This window comes from Podarcis cretensis (assembly GCF_951804945.1).
Source record: "Podarcis cretensis genome assembly, chromosome: 12".
NCBI classification, from domain to species: Eukaryota; Metazoa; Chordata; class Lepidosauria; order Squamata; family Lacertidae; genus Podarcis; species Podarcis cretensis.
The window spans coordinates 35,478,806-35,499,070 of NC_137181.1; the positions used below are offsets into that span (position 1 = coordinate 35,478,806).

General features: G+C 40.4%; 1 protein-coding gene across 2 annotated transcripts in view; it reads right to left on the minus strand.

The window, feature by feature from the left end:
* RAPGEF5 (Rap guanine nucleotide exchange factor 5) overlaps positions 1-20,265 on the minus strand; it is a 136,943-nt gene that overhangs the window by 18,460 nt on the left and 98,218 nt on the right. Inside the window, exons 12-20 of one of the 2 annotated variants that reach the window (XM_079947974.1) lie at positions 13,376-13,454; positions 13,077-13,221; positions 11,405-11,502; positions 9,618-9,648; positions 8,792-8,870; positions 6,530-6,679; positions 5,202-5,299; positions 859-981; positions 91-269 (exon numbers count right to left, since the gene is read on the minus strand). In XM_079947974.1, the coding sequence (XP_079804100.1) occupies positions 91-269; positions 859-981; positions 5,202-5,299; positions 6,530-6,679; positions 8,792-8,870; positions 9,618-9,648; positions 11,405-11,502; positions 13,077-13,221; positions 13,376-13,454 (982 nt within the window). Of the gene's footprint in view, positions 1-90; positions 270-858; positions 982-5,201; positions 5,300-6,529; positions 6,680-8,791; positions 8,871-9,617; positions 9,649-11,404; positions 11,503-13,076; positions 13,222-13,362; positions 13,455-20,265 lie in introns of both variants that reach the window. The other variant, XM_079947975.1, reaches the window with a different exon arrangement.

Here is a 20,265-nt window from a genome sequence, read left to right on the forward strand (position 1 = left end):
AGCAATACACCTTTCTATCATTTCATTATCCTTAAGTACAGTTTTAAAAGACTGAATGTGAATTCAACATTCACATTGGTTGAAACTTACTGAGAAGCAATTTTAATGAACTTTTTCACTAGCTGTACACGTTTACAGAGCTGGTTGCAAAGGAGTATTTCTGTAGCAACCCAGAGTTGAACTTCATTGCATCTTTGAAGCAGAAGACTAAGATTCACAGTGTTTTCCCCATTGCCCTTTCTGCTGAAGGTGAAGTATATCAGCTCTTGCTGGAAGACAGTTAAAAGAGTAATTAGGCTTTTAAAAAATGCAAATGAGAATTTAACCATTCTGAAAAGTGTAACTGTTGATACTTGGCCAGACAACTCCTTTTAATAATTTATGAACGAACCTCAAGCAGTTCAGAAAGAGTCCAGAATTTCAAGTAATCTTGTGAGATTTTCCGCAATTATCCTCCTGGACATAGTTATGAAAAATGCAAGAACGGTTTGTTTCCAACTTGGCATCCACTAATTGCTGCTATAGGTTTCAGTCTGAGAACTAATGACAGCCTGATGAACTCTGTCCTTTTTAGTTCCTCCAAGTCTCAAGTAATTTAGATTTTTTTAAATTAATTTGGGTGGCAGTAAAAATTAGCTCCATTAAGCAATGAGAGACACTTTGCATTTTACTTATGCACATGAATTTTGGTTCAAAGTTTAACCCATTTGTATCCTGCCCTTGTATTGGTCACAGAAAGTTGCATACTATGAGATGACCAGAAGAAGGCATTACATGAGCAAACATTTGGTTGAAAACAGCCCAAACTGGAGAACTGAGCACTGAATACAGCAAGCATTTCCATCCATTGCACCTTACCTCATGAACCAAGTTGAAGAGACTCCAGTCAAAATTTGTTAATTCCAAAGCAAGGTCCCACGTGTTAATTCCCAGAATTCTCACTGACCTTTGCTGGGCTTCCTCATTTTCAGCAAAAGGGTTCTAAATCAATAACAGATTGAAATAGTTCCTGAACAAGCATACATAATTGAAATCTTGACCATAAAGTAATGTTTTTTCAGTACCTTGTCTAAACTGTTTGCCTTGAAAGAATTATGGGCTCTAAGACTGAATTAGCTTTCAATACTAAGGAGATCAATGCATTCTTATTGCATTAGGCAACTCTACCACTCTTAAGAATCAATTACACACACACACACACACACACAAACAAACAAAAAAACCCAACCAAAACACATCACAGAAAACCATAAGCCCAGTTCAGGCATAAAGCTTGTGCAGAAAATACAAGCACAGGTAAGTGACATCAGGCCACACATATTGTGTCCTCTCTGTTTCCCCATGTTGAAAAAGGAACATCTGAAGGGGACTTCTACTCATGCTCACCTGAATGCTCATGGAAGCCTCAGTGTGATCAGATACAGTGCTTCCAATCATGCAGGGGTTATATACGCACTGAAGTGAAAGCAGGTAAATAGTCATCTTCAGATGTTTCTACTCTAGCCAGAAAGGTTGGAAGCTGACAGGGTAGACAAAACCGGTAAACAGGACCCTATGCCCCATGCTCCCACTAATATTTATGACTCAGACATAATGCCTGAGGAAGGGGGGAGATGGAGTATGCATTTAAAGACCAATTGAAATATGATAATTGATAAATATTTGATAAATATTTGATAAATATTTGATAAATATATGATAAATATGATAATTGATAAATATGATAATTGATAAATATAATAATAATAATAATAATAATAATAATAATAATAATAATATTTTTTATTTATACCCCGCCCTCCCCAGCCAAGGCCGGGCTCAAAGCGGCTTACAAACAATAATAAAAACAAGAAGAATGATTACAACTTAAAAACAAAAATAAAATACAACATTAAAATAATGGAACATTAAAATATTAAAATGTAGCCTCATCGCAGGAGGAGAAGGAAAAGAAAGAAAAAAAGAGAGAGAGAGAGAGAGAGAGAGGGAGGGAGGGAATCAAATTGGCTCCAAGCCAAAGGCCAGGCAGAACAACTCTGTCTTCCAGGCCCTGCGGAAAGAAATCAGATCCTGCAGGGCCCTGGTCTCATGAGGCAGAGCGTTCCACCAGGCCGGAGCCAGAGTTGAAAAGGCCCTGGCTCTGGTTGAAGCCAATCTAACTTCCTTAGGGCCCAGGACCACTAAGGTGTTGCTATTTATGGACCTTGAGGCTCTCCGTGGGGCATACCGGGAGAGGCAGTCCCGTAGGTATGAGGGTCCTAGGCCATGAAGGGCTTTAAAGGTCAAAAGCAGCACCTTAAATCTGACCCTGTACTCCACTGGGAGCCAGTGCAGCTTGAAAAGCACTGGGTGAATATGCTCCCATGGCAGAGACCCCGTGAGGAGCCTCGCTGCAGCATTCTGTACCCGCTGGAGTTTCTGGGACAGCTTCAAGGGCAGCCCCGCATAGAGCGAATTACAGTAGTCAAGCCTGGAGATGACCGTCGCATGGATCACTGTGGCCAAGTCGGGGCGGGAAAGGTAAGGGACCAACTGCTTGAGGCGGCGAAGGTGGAAAAATGTCGCCTTGGCTGTTGCTGTAACCTGCGCCTCCATGGAAAGGGAGGCGTCAAGGATTACACCCAAACTCTTAACGGAAGGCAATGGCACTAATTGGGCCCCCGCAAGAGAAGGGAGTTGGTCCCTCATCCCCATGCCATCCCGATCTAGCCATAGGACCTCTGTCTTCGAAGGATTTAGTTTCAATCGGCTCCCACGAAACCATCCAGCCACAGCTTCCAAGCATCTGGTCAGTGTGTTCGGGGTCGAGTCGGTGTGGCCATCCATCAGCAGATAGAGCTGAGTGTCATCAGCATATTGGTGACAGCCCAGCCCAAAGCTCCAGATAATCTGGGCAAGGGGGCGCATAAAGATGTTAAAAAGCATCGGGGAGAGAATTGCGCCCTGTGGCACTCCACACACCAAGGAGTGGCGCGATGACATTTCCCTCCCTAGTGCCACCCTCTGACCCCGACCAGAGATAAAAGAGCACAACCAGTTACGGGCTATGCCCTGTATCCCCACGTCTGCGAGGCGGTGGTCCAGAAGATCATGATCGACCATGTCAAAGGCTGCTGACAAATCTAAAAGGATCAGCAGTCCTGACCCGCCTCGATCCAGGTGTCTACGGAGATCATCTGATAAATATAGATAAATATCATTCTGATATGATAAATATATCATTGGAATATGATAATTGAAACAACTATCCTCTGAAATTGCACTTATATATATAATTTGACTGACTGATTGATAATAATTTGCAATTTTGAACTTTGTCAGCCAAACAATGTTTACAAAGATGCAAATATACTGGGAAAGTGTGCATAAAAACCAAATATATTAGTGAAAATAACATGCAAAAATGCATTGTATTAGGAGAAACTGCTTGCAGAAATGTGTGTATTAGTCAAAACTGTAGTTTGAAAGTGTTTATTAGGAGAAATTCACACTAATATGTTGTTTTACTGTGTATTCATATATGCTGTAAGCCGCCCAGAGTGGCTGGGGAAACCCAGCCAGATGCACAAGATATAAATAATGAAATTGTTGTTGTTGTTATGGTTGTTGTTGTTATTATTGTGGCTGTTGTTATTATTATGCTAATAATAAATAAGAATTTTCATGAGGATTAAAATAAATAAATCCCAAATTTCTTCAAAATGTGGAGAGCTGAATTTAAGAATGGAAAAATTAGAAACCGAGAGAACAAAAATGGACAGATCCTGTCATTCCTAATAATGCCTGAACATAGCTATACTGAAACCAACATCTCAAATGCGTTTGGCCTATGAACTGAATTTCTACACCAGCGAGGTTTGTGTTCCAAGTAAAATGTTTTATTATGTTCAACAGAAAACAAATGCATTATATTTTATAGTACGAGTGCCAAACATGGTTCCAGTCAGAATCCATGATAAAAGACTTCATTAAAAAAATCTACGGTGAAAAATGATTGATTCTAGACACACTGGACATGAAGACATTTTTTAAAAAAGAAAATGAAACAGCTGTCCCTTAAAGGTGAGATTGGTTGCTACTTGTGCACATTTAGATTGCTTCTGTTTTTCCAAAGCGAGTAAAACCAAAGCTGTTATCTATTAGTTCTTAAGTTGATATGACACCAAACTCCTAGCAGGTATACACAGCATATGAGTGATATTTTCTTCTAAGACAAAGGCTTGTATTCAACACCAAAGCAGTTAGTATGAATGCCCTCTCCCTCAATGAGAAATGCCAGTTTCCATTTGACTGAATTACCCGCCTTAAGATGCATGTAGTGCAGGTGTCACTTAAAACAAAATTCACAGTATAGATAAAAACATATCTCTATAAAGCTTTGGTAAAAATAATTAATGGGACGCGGGTGGCGCTGTGGGTAAAACCTCAGCGCCTAGAACTTGCCGATCGTATGGTCGGCGGTTCGAATCCCCGCGACGGGGTGAGCTCCTGTCGTTCGGTCCCAGCTCCTGCCCACCTAGCAGTTCGAAAGCACCCCTAAGTGCAAGTAGATAAATAGGTACCGCTTTATAGCGGGAAGGTAAACAGTGTTTCCGTGTGCTGCTCTGGTGCAGGCTCGCCAGAGCAGCTTCGTCACGCTGGCCATGTGACCCGGAAGTGTCTCCGGACAGCTCTGGCCCCCGGCCTCTTAAGCGAGATGGGCGCACAACTCCAGAGTCGGACACAACTGGCCCGTACGGGCAGGGGTACCTTTACCTTTACCTTTAAAAATAATTAATCTTATTTTCTAATAATGTTTTCCTGGCTGTAAAGGTTGTGTAAAAATATTACTGTGACGCGAAGTCCACAGGATTTAACTGTGTAATTTAAACGCTTTTTACAGCCATAGAAAGAAAACACATTAGATGAAGCCAGCACATTAGACAGAGCCTCATTTGGCTGTTTACTACCTTCTCAAGACTGTCAGCTGATGTAGACTCAAGGCTTCAACACCAGCTGTTTTTTCTCTCTCCCTTCCGAGGCTTTATTCTAGTCCAATGAAAAGTTCTAGGGAACTCAAAAGCTTGCACATTATTTTGGAACACTTTGGTTGGCCCAATAAAAATACCTAGCATGGTTTTTAGTACAACCTTACAACTCACAGCTACTTTGGATATTGAGGGAAGCCAGAAGATTTTGGAACCCTGCACACACAACCTTACCAGAGTATCTGTCAGATTCTTCCGAAATACGAACATACGAGCCGACGATTCAAGGGATTTGGAGATTGCCAGGTCATTTGGTTGTAATTCATGCTTTTCTTTAGTATAGAAGAAAAAAAAGAAATATCGACATATTTTGCAGAACAAAATGCATTCTTACAGTCAGAATTCACTGTATCTATCATGAGTAAGTACATATATGCTTCTTATAGTTTCTGAAACCACTAAGAGTAGTTTCTCTAGGAATTTCTCTATCAGCCCAATCTCATTCACTTACTACTACTCCCCTACCGGCCGATGATAACTAAATCTCCCATTGCTCCTGTTGCTTTCAGGTCCGTCTCCTGTCTTAACATCCCTGAACTGAATGGGTGTAATAGCTCTTGACCTACTGCTGTGAGGCTTATGCAGCAAAAGTGCCTCATTAATATGGGCAGAAAACAGTAAATAGCAAACATGTTAAAACAGAGCAGTCTATATGTGTTGGGCACACACATGTACATCAAAGGAGCACCTTTGAATCTACACTGTGTAATAAATCCACTCAGTTGCCTTTTGATAGACTCCATCACATTTTTGGTTTAACCATTTACTATGTATTTTCCTCGTATAATATTATGATGTAACAAAATTAAGCATATTTCCAGGGACTCTAAAATCCTACTGTAAAATACCAAAGCCAGGCTGGTCAAACAGATCAACAGCAGTAGTCTAATTCCCGCCCCCCCCCCAAAAAGGGGCAGGTAATTGGGCCTTGGTTATTGTTTTTTTTAAGAATTAAATATGAAAACTTATTTCTCACAATGATTTGTGGACTCTAGGCAGGGGTCTTTTAAACTGGGGGGGGGGAACCCCATTACTTACATTGTCTTACAAAACACACATTTTCCCAGAAGTCATATTTTTCAGTTTCCTCCCCCTTCTTTCTTCCATGTACAAGTACACTTCAGCTAGTCCAAAGGGGAAATATCTCTTTCACAGTCACTTCCCTTTTTACAGCTACCTCTCAGGTTAGCTTAAATTATGAAGTGGGAGATTTATCTCTTAATGGCAAACCTTATAACATGTTTCTGAACACGAGAACACTCCTTTGCAATCCAGACCCGATGTGGAAATACATTATCCAACAGTACCAAAGAATTAGCAGTTGCCATGGAAACTCCTCTCTGCTAAGTAGCTCCTTATTGTAACTATGGTCATCCAGCTGTGGACCCATAGGGGAACAGCCCTATCCTTGCACTAGAAAGTGCCAGCCCTCTCTTTATAGATAAGATACAGAGAATGAAGGAGAATAAAACTGGGTCTACTGATAGCTGAAAATAATTTACCCCCAGAGAATGAAAGAGTCACCAGAGCCAAGTCTTCCTGCGAATGCTGGAGCTTTTCTGCTACAATTTTCAAGATCTCTTGAGCTGAAGTGGATACTTTAGTTTTTACGCTGACGTAAGAATGTTCTGTTATATACACACGACAAAAAACTGTGAAAAGAGAGAAAATAATTCAATCAACAGACAGAAGCAGATTTCAATGAAGGGTGCAACATCTCCAAATTGCTGGGATGCTTTGGCTAACATCTGGTTTGACAGTCATTCCTCGACAGCTGAAGCCACAGCTGCTGCCACACGGACCTACAGGCACATTTCCTCTTCCTAGAAAAATGCAAGGACAAAAAAACCTAATACTGCTTCCAGACCAAAACCAAGTCACAATTTGAATGTGTAAAATGCTAAACTGGTAAGAAAGGTGACCCCTGGATGGTTAAGTCCAGTCAAAGATGACTATGGGGTGTGGCGCTTATCTCGCTTTTCAGGCTGAGGGAGTTGGCATTTGTCCACAACATTCCAGATCATGGGGCCAGCACAACTAAACTACTTCTGGTGCAACGGGACACCGTGATGAGTGCCAGAGCACATGGAAATGCCATTTACCTTCTCACTGCAGCTGTACCCATTTATCCACTTGCACTGGCGTGCTTTCAAACTGCTAGGTTGGCAGGAGCTGTGACAGATGAACAGGTGCTAACCCTCCTGTTGCGCAGATTCAGACCACAGAACCACCATTCTGGTTTCCGTCGCTGGTTTCCGTCACGGTGTCCCGTTGCACCAGAAGCGGTTTAGTCATGCTGGCCACATGACCCGGAAAGCTGTCTGCAGACAAATGCTGGCTCCCTTGGCCTGAAGCGAGATGAACGCCACAACCCTATAGTGGCCTTTGACTGGACTTAACTGTCCAGAGGTCCTTTGCTTTTTTTTTTTTTTACTGGCAATAAACCTGACCAGCACAGTATTTAGTTCTTCATGCAAAGGACACCCTTCTTCAGAGAGGATAGCTATGCTGGGGAAACATTACCCATTAGCATTCTCTCCTTAACTGGATCATTTTATTTTCATAAATCAGCTTGGGGGGGGGGGGAGCTAGAAAAGTACTCTAGCCAATGAATGAATTCATAGCAATGACTGGCATTTAGGAAAGCAGATCTGGCCCATTAGACAAAGAGGAAACTAGAGTGAATACCCATTATTTATCTTGGTTTGTTTTTAAGCAACTTAAGTCGGTATTAAGTTGGCGGAGATGTGATTGGTGCACTATAGAAAACCATTCAGATTTCTAGAATCTTAGTGTAGCTGTGACTGGGGAGCAGTGCATCAAATAAAAAACAAAAGATAGTAGCAAAGACTAAAGCTCCTGATCTTTCTAACTCAGGTCAAAAACAGTTTTAAAAAATGCTGTTGATGCCAATGCAGATACCACCCATCATTATCAAACTGCAGTAGTGTAGTATAATATTGTTAAGCTTCCCAGGAAGGTATGAAGTGCAGGGGGGAGGGGCTATGATGCATATTGTAGCAGCAGTGCAATTGATTAAGGGTTGGGGGGAGATGAAATTAGCCAGACAAAGTACTGAGGTTTTCAGAAGTAAGCCAAAACCAGTGATCTGGGCGCCAGATTCACCACTAGATGGAGAGGAGGTCTACCAATTCACAGTCAGTGAAGGAATACAACTTATTCAGAGGTCAGGTTTAGCTACCCAGGCTGTGTAACCACTCAGTCAATTCCTGCCGATGCCCATGCTGATTAGAGTTATCCTATCAGCCCCAGGCAACAATGGTCAGGAATGATGGGACATTTGGAGGGCCACAGGTTACCCAATCAATCACGTTAAAGGCCAAACATATAATTCGGCAACTCAGGTTTCATCTTTAGCTGAGTTAATATTAAACTCTTAAGGCATTCCACCTGAAAGGTTGAAATCTAGATACACGAAATGATCCCAATATCCAATTTATTTTTCAAACTATTATATATTTTCACCTCCACCATGGGACTTTTTTTATCCTTATTACAGATGCTGGGAGAAAATTTAATGTAGCAGTTGACACTTTACATTTTCATAGGAAGAGAGACATATTTGACACTTTGACTAAGCACTATTTTCACTGCATTGGATGCTTCTCAACTCATAGCTCTATGGTCTTTTGAGTGGTTTTACCTTTGTCACTGAAAAAGGTTCTTTATTTCCAACATATATGCAAAAATATAGTATAATGACATCCTCCTTGTTTCCTTTGCTCCACATCCATTATGCTTACCTTCCTCTGTTTCATTCACAGTCCCTCTGTTCTGGAGCCAGTTCTCCTTGAGACTGAACTGATGTAAAATGGCTTTATGCTATGAGGGAGGGAGATGGAGGAAAAGAAAAATGAACAAAATGCAATTACTGAAACACTGAAAATAAATCTGACTGCAAATGGTTGGGCGGTTTAAAAAAAGAAAGAAAAAGGAACAAGAAACCCACCCACCCTGTTTGGGCTAAATAAACTGGGAGCTGTCATTTTGGACAAGTGGTTTTGTAATAAATTTCAGCACAATCTTATTTTCTGATTTCTATGCTTCCACTGTCATATCTTGAAGAGTATTATACCTCTAAGCTTTAATATAGTGAACTCCTTGACCACAACATCACATTTCCACAGCAACACAGTCTGGCCTAAATTTTTGGATAACATTTTTGTCTCTCTCTCCCTCTCCCTCTCTCTGTCTCCCACACACACTACACAACACCCTCTATTCCAACAGAGCCCCCTGACATTTGCAATCAGTATCTCTTACAGATTTGCTTGCTGAAATCTGCTCCGTTTCAGAGCTATCTAACTTGAAGCAGACAAGGACATGCTGACTGGCTTTTGCTGAATTCTGGCATCTCAGAACAGACTAGTTAAACACTAATAATGCCAGAGCGACTTTAGCTTAGCTTGCATGACTAGAAGCAGAGGTGAACTGTCAAGAACAAATGCTTTTAGCAATGCTACCTGTACAGGACAGCGTATTTAATGGCCATTTGCCATTATTGATTGAAAGAACTAGACAGTTTAAAAAAAAGAAAGGTACACACCAGTAACCAATTATATGCATTACCTTTCTGTGAGGTGAATATTCATCTACAGTGCTGAAACAAAAAGACAATACATTAGTCTCGCTATTCAAAAACTAACTGTTGATATATTCCAGATCTTTACCGTTAACAAGAGCAAAGAGAAGAGGGCATTAAAATCTATGCCCAAGGAACAAGTGTAGCATTACCTGGAAATAAGTCCTACTGAATTCAATATGACCTGTGCAGATATAATCTAGCAGTTTACTGAGAAGTAATGATGCTGCAACTGACCTCAGCTGTATGTAATGCAGAAAAGCTTGCCATTAATTAGCACCTTGTTTCATATGACAAGAAATAATTTTACAAGATTTAAGTGCTTATTTTCCTATGGAAATTTTTACAAAACTGCAGATCTTAACATTGCACACCTAAAAGCCAAATGGATCAGCATTCTGTGCTAACCAGCAATGTAGGAATTTAAAGTTTATTGAAAATCTATACATAGCGCATCTTCAGCCAGTAAGTTCTTTGGCAATACTTAACATCCAGTCTTTCGACAATTACTGTATTTTTTGCACCATAACACTCACTTTTTTCCTCCTAGAAAGTAAGGGGAAATGTCTGTGCGTGTTATGGAGGAAATGCCTACGGGTGGCATGCCTACGGATTTTCCTCCTCTAAAAGCTATGTGCGTGTTATGGTCGGGTGCGTGTTATAGAGCGAAAAATACGGTATATAAATTTAATGACTGTGCATCATATAACATAGTGCATGTCTTAATGTAGGAGTCAAATGTATTTAGCTCACACTCCTGTAAGAAAAAAAAACACAGTTATTTGTGCTTAAATCTCCAACTTAGGTCCATAGTTTTGTCAGCTGCTTTAGGATATGGTGTAACCACAGTCAAAAAATTGAAAGGAATGTAGGATGTCTGAAAAAGGAAGAAGACTGCAATGTGCAAAAGTTTCAGAACCACTAGCACAGCTAACAGGAAAATACAGAAGTAACCAGGAATACACTGTCAACTATTGTTGAGCAATTACTTGCTTTAAGCTGTGAAATAATTTCATTCACTTGTCATGTATTTTGAAAAATACAGGAAATCAGGTGTGACCACAACAGACTTAAAAAATGTTAAGGATTGGCCACCACTTCAAAGGTTCTTCCCATATAGAGAAATCAATAATGGCTGCTTACCCAGCCACAGGGTGGGTGGCAGTTGCGGCCCATCAGCAAGGCCTCTCAATTTCAGGGAGGCAGGGAGCACTCCCTCATGGTCTGGTCATTGGGGAATTCCCCTGGCCAGCTGCTTAGGATAGTGGGATAGCCCGCCATCCATTAAATTCAGATGGCCTGACCCTGGGCAAGTTGGGGGGCGCAGTGCTTGGGTGGCAGACCAGAGCGGAAAAGTCTTCACTCTGGTCCGCTGCCAGCTGTGCCTGAGTTTGGGACAACAGTCGGCCAAAGAGCACAGTGAGTGGGTTTGCTGTTGTCTAAATTCTTAAATACAATTCACTCCCTACTGCAAATATTAAAGACATATTAATGTAACAACTAGCTACAAATCTTCTGTTTACAATATAAGTCATAGTAGAAGGATGAATTAGTGTGACGGAATCAGAATTACTCTATTTCTGCTAACGCTGTATGTGTCAAACATGTCGTATCAAATTATTCCTTTGTAGTTGCCTGAACAAATATTAAACGCATGGAATGACACTTACGCTGCTTCTGGCCTCACTTCACTCAAGTAACAAAAGCATAAATTGTCAACTGAAAACTAATTATAACTCTGCAAAAGGCCTTAAAAAGCAAAGCAGCAACTTACTGACGACGATGCATTCCCAGCAATTTTTGAAATTCTTTCAGGTCTTTCTCAAGCACAGGGTATTCGTAGACATCATCTAACACATTCCTGTATATTGTCTTGAAAGTAAGGAGTGGTAGAGAGAGAGAGAGAGAGAGAGAGAGAAACACACACACACACAGAATCAATCAATCAAATTGATCTGATGGCTAAAGTACAAAACATCATACCACCCCTTTCAGGAAATCAGTTGTTAGCTTGTTAAAGCAAAACTGCACCAATGCTTTCAAGCTAAAATCTCTCAGCGCATAATTTGTTTAAAACACATCCACCAGTCAACAATAGCTGATGCCTTAAGAGGCCGTCTCTGTACCCTTCCTAAGTAACGGTGTTAAAAGTGTCAACTCTCATTAGTCAGTGCAAACATTCTAAAGTGACACTTCAGGATGTTACTTAAAGCCTGCCATAAGCTTCCAAGCATCTCTCTCCTCGGCGTAATACTAGATTCATCACAGCTCTGCCGCCCAACAATCGAAAGTACAACAGCAATACTAACAAATAGTAGACTGTACTTATACTGTCTTGAATGCAGTAATGAACTTCAAATCTCAGGATCAGATCTCTTTATATTTATAAGCCTTTAATAAAACAAAACAACAATAGAAACATAGGAAGCTGCCTTATGCTGGGTCAGACTATTGAACCATCCGAGTTGGTATTGTGTACATAGATTTGCGGTGGTTCTCCAGGATTCTCACCCAGCTCTGCCTAGAGATCCTGGGTACTGAACCTGGGATCTTCTGTGTGCAAAGCAGATGACCTGCCACTAAGCTACAGTCCTTCCCCATGTTAGATTTAGCTCCTGAGCTTGTTTTAGCATAAAGTTCTGGGCAGCTCCAGCTCAGCAGGAGTCTTCGTCACTCTCTCTCATTCTCCCTTACTACAATGTGCATGCAGATGGTTCTTTTTCAAAAGAAAGATTCTTCCCCCACATAGCCTTGTCTTAACTCCTTTAATAATGTCTTTCCAAACAGATCCCCCAACAATGGGATGATCAGTTTTATCTGAATGGTGGTACACTTGTCAAAAATGCCACTGATGCTTCAATAATGCTGAACACACTTACAAAACTTATAAAAGATCACAAAAATAGACCACCTCGTGCATTCTGATCAAATAAGCTGCAGATCTTAGTCATGATAGATTCTCTTTAATATCAACTCTCCAACAGAGAGAATTGTGCTAGAGTCAAATGGTAGTCTTAGAAAAGTAGTGGTGAACCTTAGTGGCAAATATGCCACAAATAAAGTCCAGAGTTTGAGATGGTAGCAATCAAGTGAAGTGCACACCAGTATTGTATAGCTTCACCCCAGTGCCTTGGTAGGTTTATCTTTCTAGGCTTCTCCATTATGCAGCAAGGCGCCATGGGGTAGGCAGACAGAAGTTGGGGACTGATTAGGCAAATTCACCTGCTGTGGTAAGGATGCATCTTAAATCCCACAATGCATGCCTTGCCACACATGCAAAAGGTCCACCACCCATGCTCAGAGAGAGAGAGCAATGCCCTTCAATTATAGTAATTTGTAAAGTTGTCTTTGCATTTAATAAGTTCACTTCCCATCTGTTTCTCAATTTACAAGCATATATCAATGACATTATCATATAGTGTTGAAACGCAGCTGTGTGGACATACCTTGAGAAATTGCTTAAGATGCTCATCTTCATGTAACCAGTCTTTGTAAAGTGAAGTCCACTGAGACACCAAGTGCAATACTTTTCGTTTTCTGCAAGAAACATCTATAATTTCTTCCTTCCCTTGATGGTTTTTAGCACAATAAGTATTCCAAGTTAAGGAACCCACAACCAAGGAAACATTAAATCTCAGATTTAAGAAATGAAGAAGGTTCATTTGGTCCTCCTCCACGACTCATATTTAAAAGCTAATGTAAAGTGGGTTAGGGAAAATTAAATTAATGCACCAGTGAAGGATATTGCCTTAGGAGAGCTTGACACAAATCATCTGTTGTCATGAAGACTGTATATGTGAGAAGGAAGTCATCTAGAAGAGTCTCTGCAAAGCAAGTTGATATATATACATATATATATATATTTAAATCACAGTACAACTAAAATGTTGGGTAGGCATGATGTCATAGCTAATACTCAAAACATGACAGGAATAAAGTGGCAATAAGTATAGAAGATTACTCAGTATCAAAAACACTGTGTTCTCAGGCTCATCCCAAATCACTGAACTGGATCACTGATTAGTTTGCTAAAGACTCATAAACCAGAAGGGTTCTGGGTTAGAATTGTGGTCCATCAGTGGGGGAACATGTCTCATTTCAGTTTCTTACACCTCCATCCCTGTACCAGGGGATATGTATGCCCAGGGGTTAGAAATAATCACAATTATACAATGTTATAACCCAATAAAACACCCCAAAGTTGAATTGTTTGACATATTCAGTCTGTGGCTCTTAGTTCTGTAGCTTGGAATACCAAAATGTAGACAGTAAAAGGACAAATAATTCGCAACTTGTGTCTTTAAAAGGAAATGAAATTTATTATAGGAACATTTGTAGTATCCAACATATATAAAGTAACTATGTACACAGACTGCATGAATAAAAATATTTCTCGTTGGAAGATCACCAGCCAGGGCTCAGACCCAGGGCTCAGTCACCAAATCCCTAACAAAAGCACTTCAGACTTTGGTGGGAAAAGGACATATTAAACATATTACAACATATTAAAACCTGAGTGAAATCCTATAGGAGATGGTAACCTGGTACCCAGCTGTTAGGGCTTTATCAATACACTGTGAAGGACACAGAAATATTAAAGTTTGCTTTCTAATGACAGTGGCTTTTATTTGATCCCAAACTGGAAAAATAACTGAACTTGTCCTTTAGTATCCTCAACATTTCTGTGATTTCCCAGCGCAGGTATTTGAATTTAACTACTTAAAAGTCAGGCAATTCATCAGTTGAAATTTCTAATGTCTGACAGCCCTAAGACAAAGGATTTAATAGGTTTGTGACTGATATGTGATTTACTGCTGTGAAGCAGGTACTTGGGTATGGCCAATGAATAATCAAAATGAAATCGAATGCAATTCTCAAATGCTGGTACGATTAATACCTGAAGTATGGAAACATCTTCTATATATAATGCTAAACATTAAAAATCATCTAGCATTGTCTTTTTACCAGCTGAAATATTTTAAAAAAGAGATAATAGGCAAAATATCCAAAGCTTCTATTATTCTGGCAGCCTCTTGAATCCCACTGATTTCAAAGCAGAGTTTTCTAGTTTAAAGAATCAAAGGCCAATCATGCTTTAGATAGAAAGAGCTCCATGTTAGAAGTATGAAACTCCATGGGTCCAATTTCTGCATCATTTGCACATTCCCATTTTCACTGAACTCTACATGCATGCGTGAAATTGACTGGATGATAAGACCTCGGGAGGTTTAATGTTCAGGATTTCCTAATCACCATTCTAAAAGACAATGAATGGGAGCAACTCTCAAGAGGTAACAAGAATGCTGATTGTAAATGCTCTCACGGAAAGGCAGGGAGAGGCATCTCCAGTGGTCCGTACTGCAGAGATAGCATGGTCATCTCAACCTATCCCTTTCGTGGAGGCCCAGTTTATCTCCCAATGTTCCCCAGTGCCCACCAAATCCAACCCTCATCCACTCAGTGAGACTACACAGCTGTGCCATTCTAGTTGGCACTGCATGTGGAACCAGCAGCATCCCTGAGAAAGCCATCTTTCAATCTACAACCCAGAAGCCTATATTTTGCTTCCAGAATATCACAACTACATTTCCCAGTGTCATTGGTGCCAACCTGCACCATAAACGGTGTCTTTTCCCCAACACATATCAACCAGGCTATCTAGCTGAGAGGCGACACCCACAACTTTCTCACCAAGCAGGCAAATCCTGCGGTCTGCAGACCCATCACATACCCAGCTTCCTGTGTCTCTAAAGACATAATCGCTCACTACCAGCTTTTCTTAACCTTCCGGAGGAGTAGCCTTGGCATGAGAGGATAACTACCCATCACACAAGGAATGAGTCCCTTCTTAAAAATCACTTCCTCCTTCTCTCAGAGTGATGAGCTCCTTCCCCAAGACACTCATTCTCCATGACAGCAGGGAAGCTATCATCCTGGAACTGGGACACACCAAAATACAGTATCCCCAAAGGCAGCATGCACTACCCTCTCTGCTTCTCCAGGTCAACCACCTTGGCCTCAAGGGAAAATCCTGTTCCCTGAGGGCCAGGAGCTCATTTACTAATCTCTCAATTGATGCAAAACAATTAAAAGCAAACTATATTTGGATTTAGTAAATTATTTTATACTATTCAATGAAAAGATTCCAGTATACTATGAAGTTATCTCACTACTGTATAGTCTGCACTCTTTTGTCCCTATATAAATGGTTAGTTTTGCCATTGTGGCCTAATCCCACATTTTATCTAAGTAATATTTAAAGGATAATTAATTCAGAAACTTGCAATTATTTGCATGGCATGTTTTGGCAATAGAAAGCCTGTAAGACACTAATTTCTTACGTTTTTGACTTACTAATCTCTTAATGTAATTCAAAATAAAAATAGATAGATAGGATATCCTAATATCTTTTATCCTATAAGCTTAATTTGTCCCCCAGTTTTGAGCCAGTTTTAAGTTGTGTAGTTTTTTGTTTATGGAGCCTATTGTCTTCACAAATTTAACAAATACACTCTTTCAATGTAAAACACTGAACAAAACTTGTAAGCTAAAGGGCATTATCCATTCTCTTCTCTACTCTTTGAAGTGCAACATGAATAGAGATTTTCACAATTTGTTTCTTTGTATACTTGTTTAAGGAATCAACTACCTCATTCCCTGCAATACCACTCCCATAGTTCATTCTTAAAATACAATGGTTGAGAGAGCCATTGAATTCGGAAACAGATTTACAGATCAGGCTCAGTTTATAACTGTGTAGCTAATGCAAGCATTCCTACAAGATTTAGATCACACAGGTGTTTATTCGCAAAATGCAATTGTAAAGAGCAACTTCACACTTGTGCATTCCCATTAAAGCCACAAAAACGACAGCTACGGATGAAAATAAAATTTTGGAACACCTAGAAGTGCTTTCAGACAATGAAAGAGCCCTATAATTTATTCTCAGATATAACGCAGGCTGTCTGCATTCAAGCCACACTTCCTCCATTCAGCCGCCTGCCTGGCTGCAGCAAATTTCCATCTTTTTGGAGCCAATGGTCTGGCTCGCACATTGTGCTAAGTCAAAGCATGGCTTAGCATGAATGTGTAATCACGTGGGAGATTGCAGCTGCTTTGCTCCACCCTGGTTGTTCTGCTGCTGTCTGAACCTGGGCTTGTGATTTAGCTTTCTCCAAACTACAAGCTGCGACCTATGGCCTCCAGCTTTTAGTTTGTCCAGTGAGAGCTAAACTGGTCCCTGATAACCTCAGTTACCAGGACACCAGAGTTATCGGGAATCAGAATTGTCTGCAACAGTGCTTCCTGGGGCATTTATGCTAGTCTGGACTTAGTTCCTCTCTCAAAAGGCTTTGTATTGTTTTGAAGCATTATGCATATTTAGAAAGCTATGTTTTGTAGGAGAGTAGACATGTTGCCAGAAAATCCCCTCGAAAGGAATATATCAGGTAGCAGCTTGCATATCATAATTCGTCACCCATATCACAGTGTGCCTTAGAATATTTCCTCAGTATGTTTTCTGTGTAGAATTAAAAGCTCAAAACATCTGACCGCTAAATATACTGTACAAAGAACACACTTTATGAACACTAGGCAGTAAATAAAATGAAATAACTTGAAGTAAATAATGTCTAATTACTGAATTGTAATAATGTGGAGTAGCAGCCTAGACTAAAGCTCACTAAACCATTTCTCAATTAGTTTCAATTCCATGAGAAATATTTCAACACTTGACATGCTAGGGTACTATTACAGGACATTGCTCAGTAAACTAGTCTATCTTGATGAGCAATTTGCCTTTCTGGAAGTATCATAAGCTATTATAATTGTATTTTAATATCTACTCATAAATATTTTTTATAATCATGAAAATAGATACATCCGCTATACCACAATAAACAAACAAAAAGCAGTGTATCATTACATAACTCTAAATCATAAGCTACCAAAGAAATAAATAATTTCTTACCACAATATCACTGTAGAACAGTTTAACTGGAAGGGAATGACAGAGAGGAGATAATTCATTGCTCTATAGACTATGGCATCCCTCCCTTCTTACAGATCACTTTTCCTGAACTGTTCATAGTGGCACTCGAGGTACCAAATCTGGAGTTTAGCTGTCGTGCCCATGAAGAAGATATGTGACTTCCTGCTTCAGATGAAGTATAGAACAAAGGAAGTAATGGGCAGTGGTCACCAACTGTTTTGGGCCCATGGGTGTATTGCTCTGGTAACCTCTAGGTTAGATTATTGCAATGTGTTATATGTGGGGTTGCCTCTGAAGACGGCTTGGAAACTCCAGCTGGTGCAGAATTCGAAGGCCAGGTTGCTCACCAGGACAACGACAATTTGAGGACATTACACTGATCCTGGCTTGACTGCACAGGCTGCAAATTTGTTTCCGGGTCAAATTCAATGTAACGTTTTGGACTGATAAAGCCTTAAATGGCTCAGGACTTAAATAATTCACTCTCCCCATATGAACTGACCCAGACACTGCGATCAGGAGAGGGTTGGAGGGTGGCAACATGGGAGCGGGCGTTTTCTGCAGTGGTTCCCTATTTGTGGAATGCTCTCCCCAAGGAAACTCGCCTGGGGCCTTCATCGTCATCATAGTACAGTCGTACCTTGGATCCCAAATGCCTTGCGAGGTGAACGTTTTGGCTCCCGAATGCTGCAAACCCAGAAGTGTGTGTTCCGCGGCTTCCGCAGCCAATCGGAAGCCACGCCTTGGTTTCCGAAAGTTTTGGAAGTCGAATAGACTTCCGGAATGGATTCTGTTCAACTTCCGAGGTAACACTGTATTTTGAAAAGATATTCATTACATATCTTTAGAAGCCAGGCCAAATCATCTCTCTTAAACAGGCGTTTGGCTGATTAACATTCTATGGTCTGTGGGAAGTTCCTTTTACTATTGGTTCATTTTATTTTGCTGCTCTTTTAGTATGTATTTTATGTTTTTAATTTGTGTTTTTATCTTGTGAACCACCCTGTGATCTTCAGGGTGGTATACAAATTTAACTTAATAATAACAATAACAATAACAATTTTACAAACCACAAAAACAATTGGGGGCCCTACAAGCATACATCCCCAGCTGTCTCTCTCTCCCTCTGAGGTGATTAGTTGGGGGGGGGGACACAACACATTTTATTGGATAAGGCAGGCTTCTTTCACACCAAATTTAAGCTGAGTGTGTGTGGCAAGAGCAGGTCCATGAAAGCTTACAGGTGTCACGGTAACATGTGAACAAACTGAATTTTAAAGACACTACAGATAATTATAGTGAAAATGACGGAAAATTCAGAAGAAAACACATTAACACAAACTTTATATAGCCACCCACAAACTGGCATACTAATCTATCACCAGAACCCTCTTTTACAATCAGCCTAATAATTTCAAACTGAAAAAGAATGCCTGAACCTTAAGATCTTGGGGTCTGCCCCTTTCTCTGGAACATGACTGTGTGAACGATTAAGGATGTTGGCTGGAGTCCATAAGAAGTTTTCTTCTAAAAAAGAGATTCTGCCAATGCAATTTGTTTCACAGCCAAAGTTGATTACCATAACTGGAGTTGAGGCAGCAATGATTTCGCTGTGGATGTGTAGCTTATCTAACTCATTTTCATTACAGTGGTGCCCCGCAAGACGAATGCCTCGCAAGACGGAAAACTCGCTAGACGAAATACTTTTCCGTTTTGGAGGTGCTTCGCAAAACGAATTTCCTATGGGCTTGCTTCGCAAGACGAAAACGTCTTGCGAGTTCCTGCGGGTTTTTTTTCCTCCCTCCCTTTTTCTAAGCCGCTAAGCCGCTAAACCGCTAAAAGCCGCTAAACCGCTAATAGCGCTAATCCGCTAAGCCGTCAATGGGCTTGCTTCGCAAGACGAAAAAACCGCTAGGCGAAGAGACTCGCGGAACGGATTCTTTTCGTCTTGCGAGGCACCACTGTATCTGGAACACTGTGTTCTACAATATAACCTGAAGGGGGCCTGATCTTGCCACAACATGCAGAATGAATTTGAAGGAATCCGAGACCTTTCCAGCCCCATCATTCTAAGATACCAAGCCCAGGTTCTGTATTAATAATTGCATACAATGGGCATTTAAGGAAACAGCCAACAGTTACCAAGCTTTATTTTAGAGCAGCAACATGGAATAACCAGTGTAACATGATGTTACAGTGGAAATAGAATGCCATGTAAAATATTTTAAGTGCTTTTGAACCACATCTGTAAATTTTCTGCTGACGGATGTTTCCACAAAGGAAACTAAATTCACCACAAATTACACATTGCAAATGATTCATTCAGCTGTGAGCAAAGCTCTGTAGAAACAGCTCTAAGAGTGCAACTTGGTTTGATTAAATATAAACAGGATTCCATCTATAGTCTTCATCTGAATTTTAAATATATTCTGCCATGCAGCAGATCTTCTTGTTCTACTTTTTTTCTAAAAGGGACTAACACTTCATCTCACGACTTTTAAACGGCCCCTCTTTGTTCTATCTCACACATACATTCGCATCCTATAACAATACAGCGGTGCCTCAGTTTTCGAACTTAATCCATTCCAGAAAACCGTTCGAGTTCTGAAATGTTTGAAAACCGAAAACTCAATAGCCAACAGCTA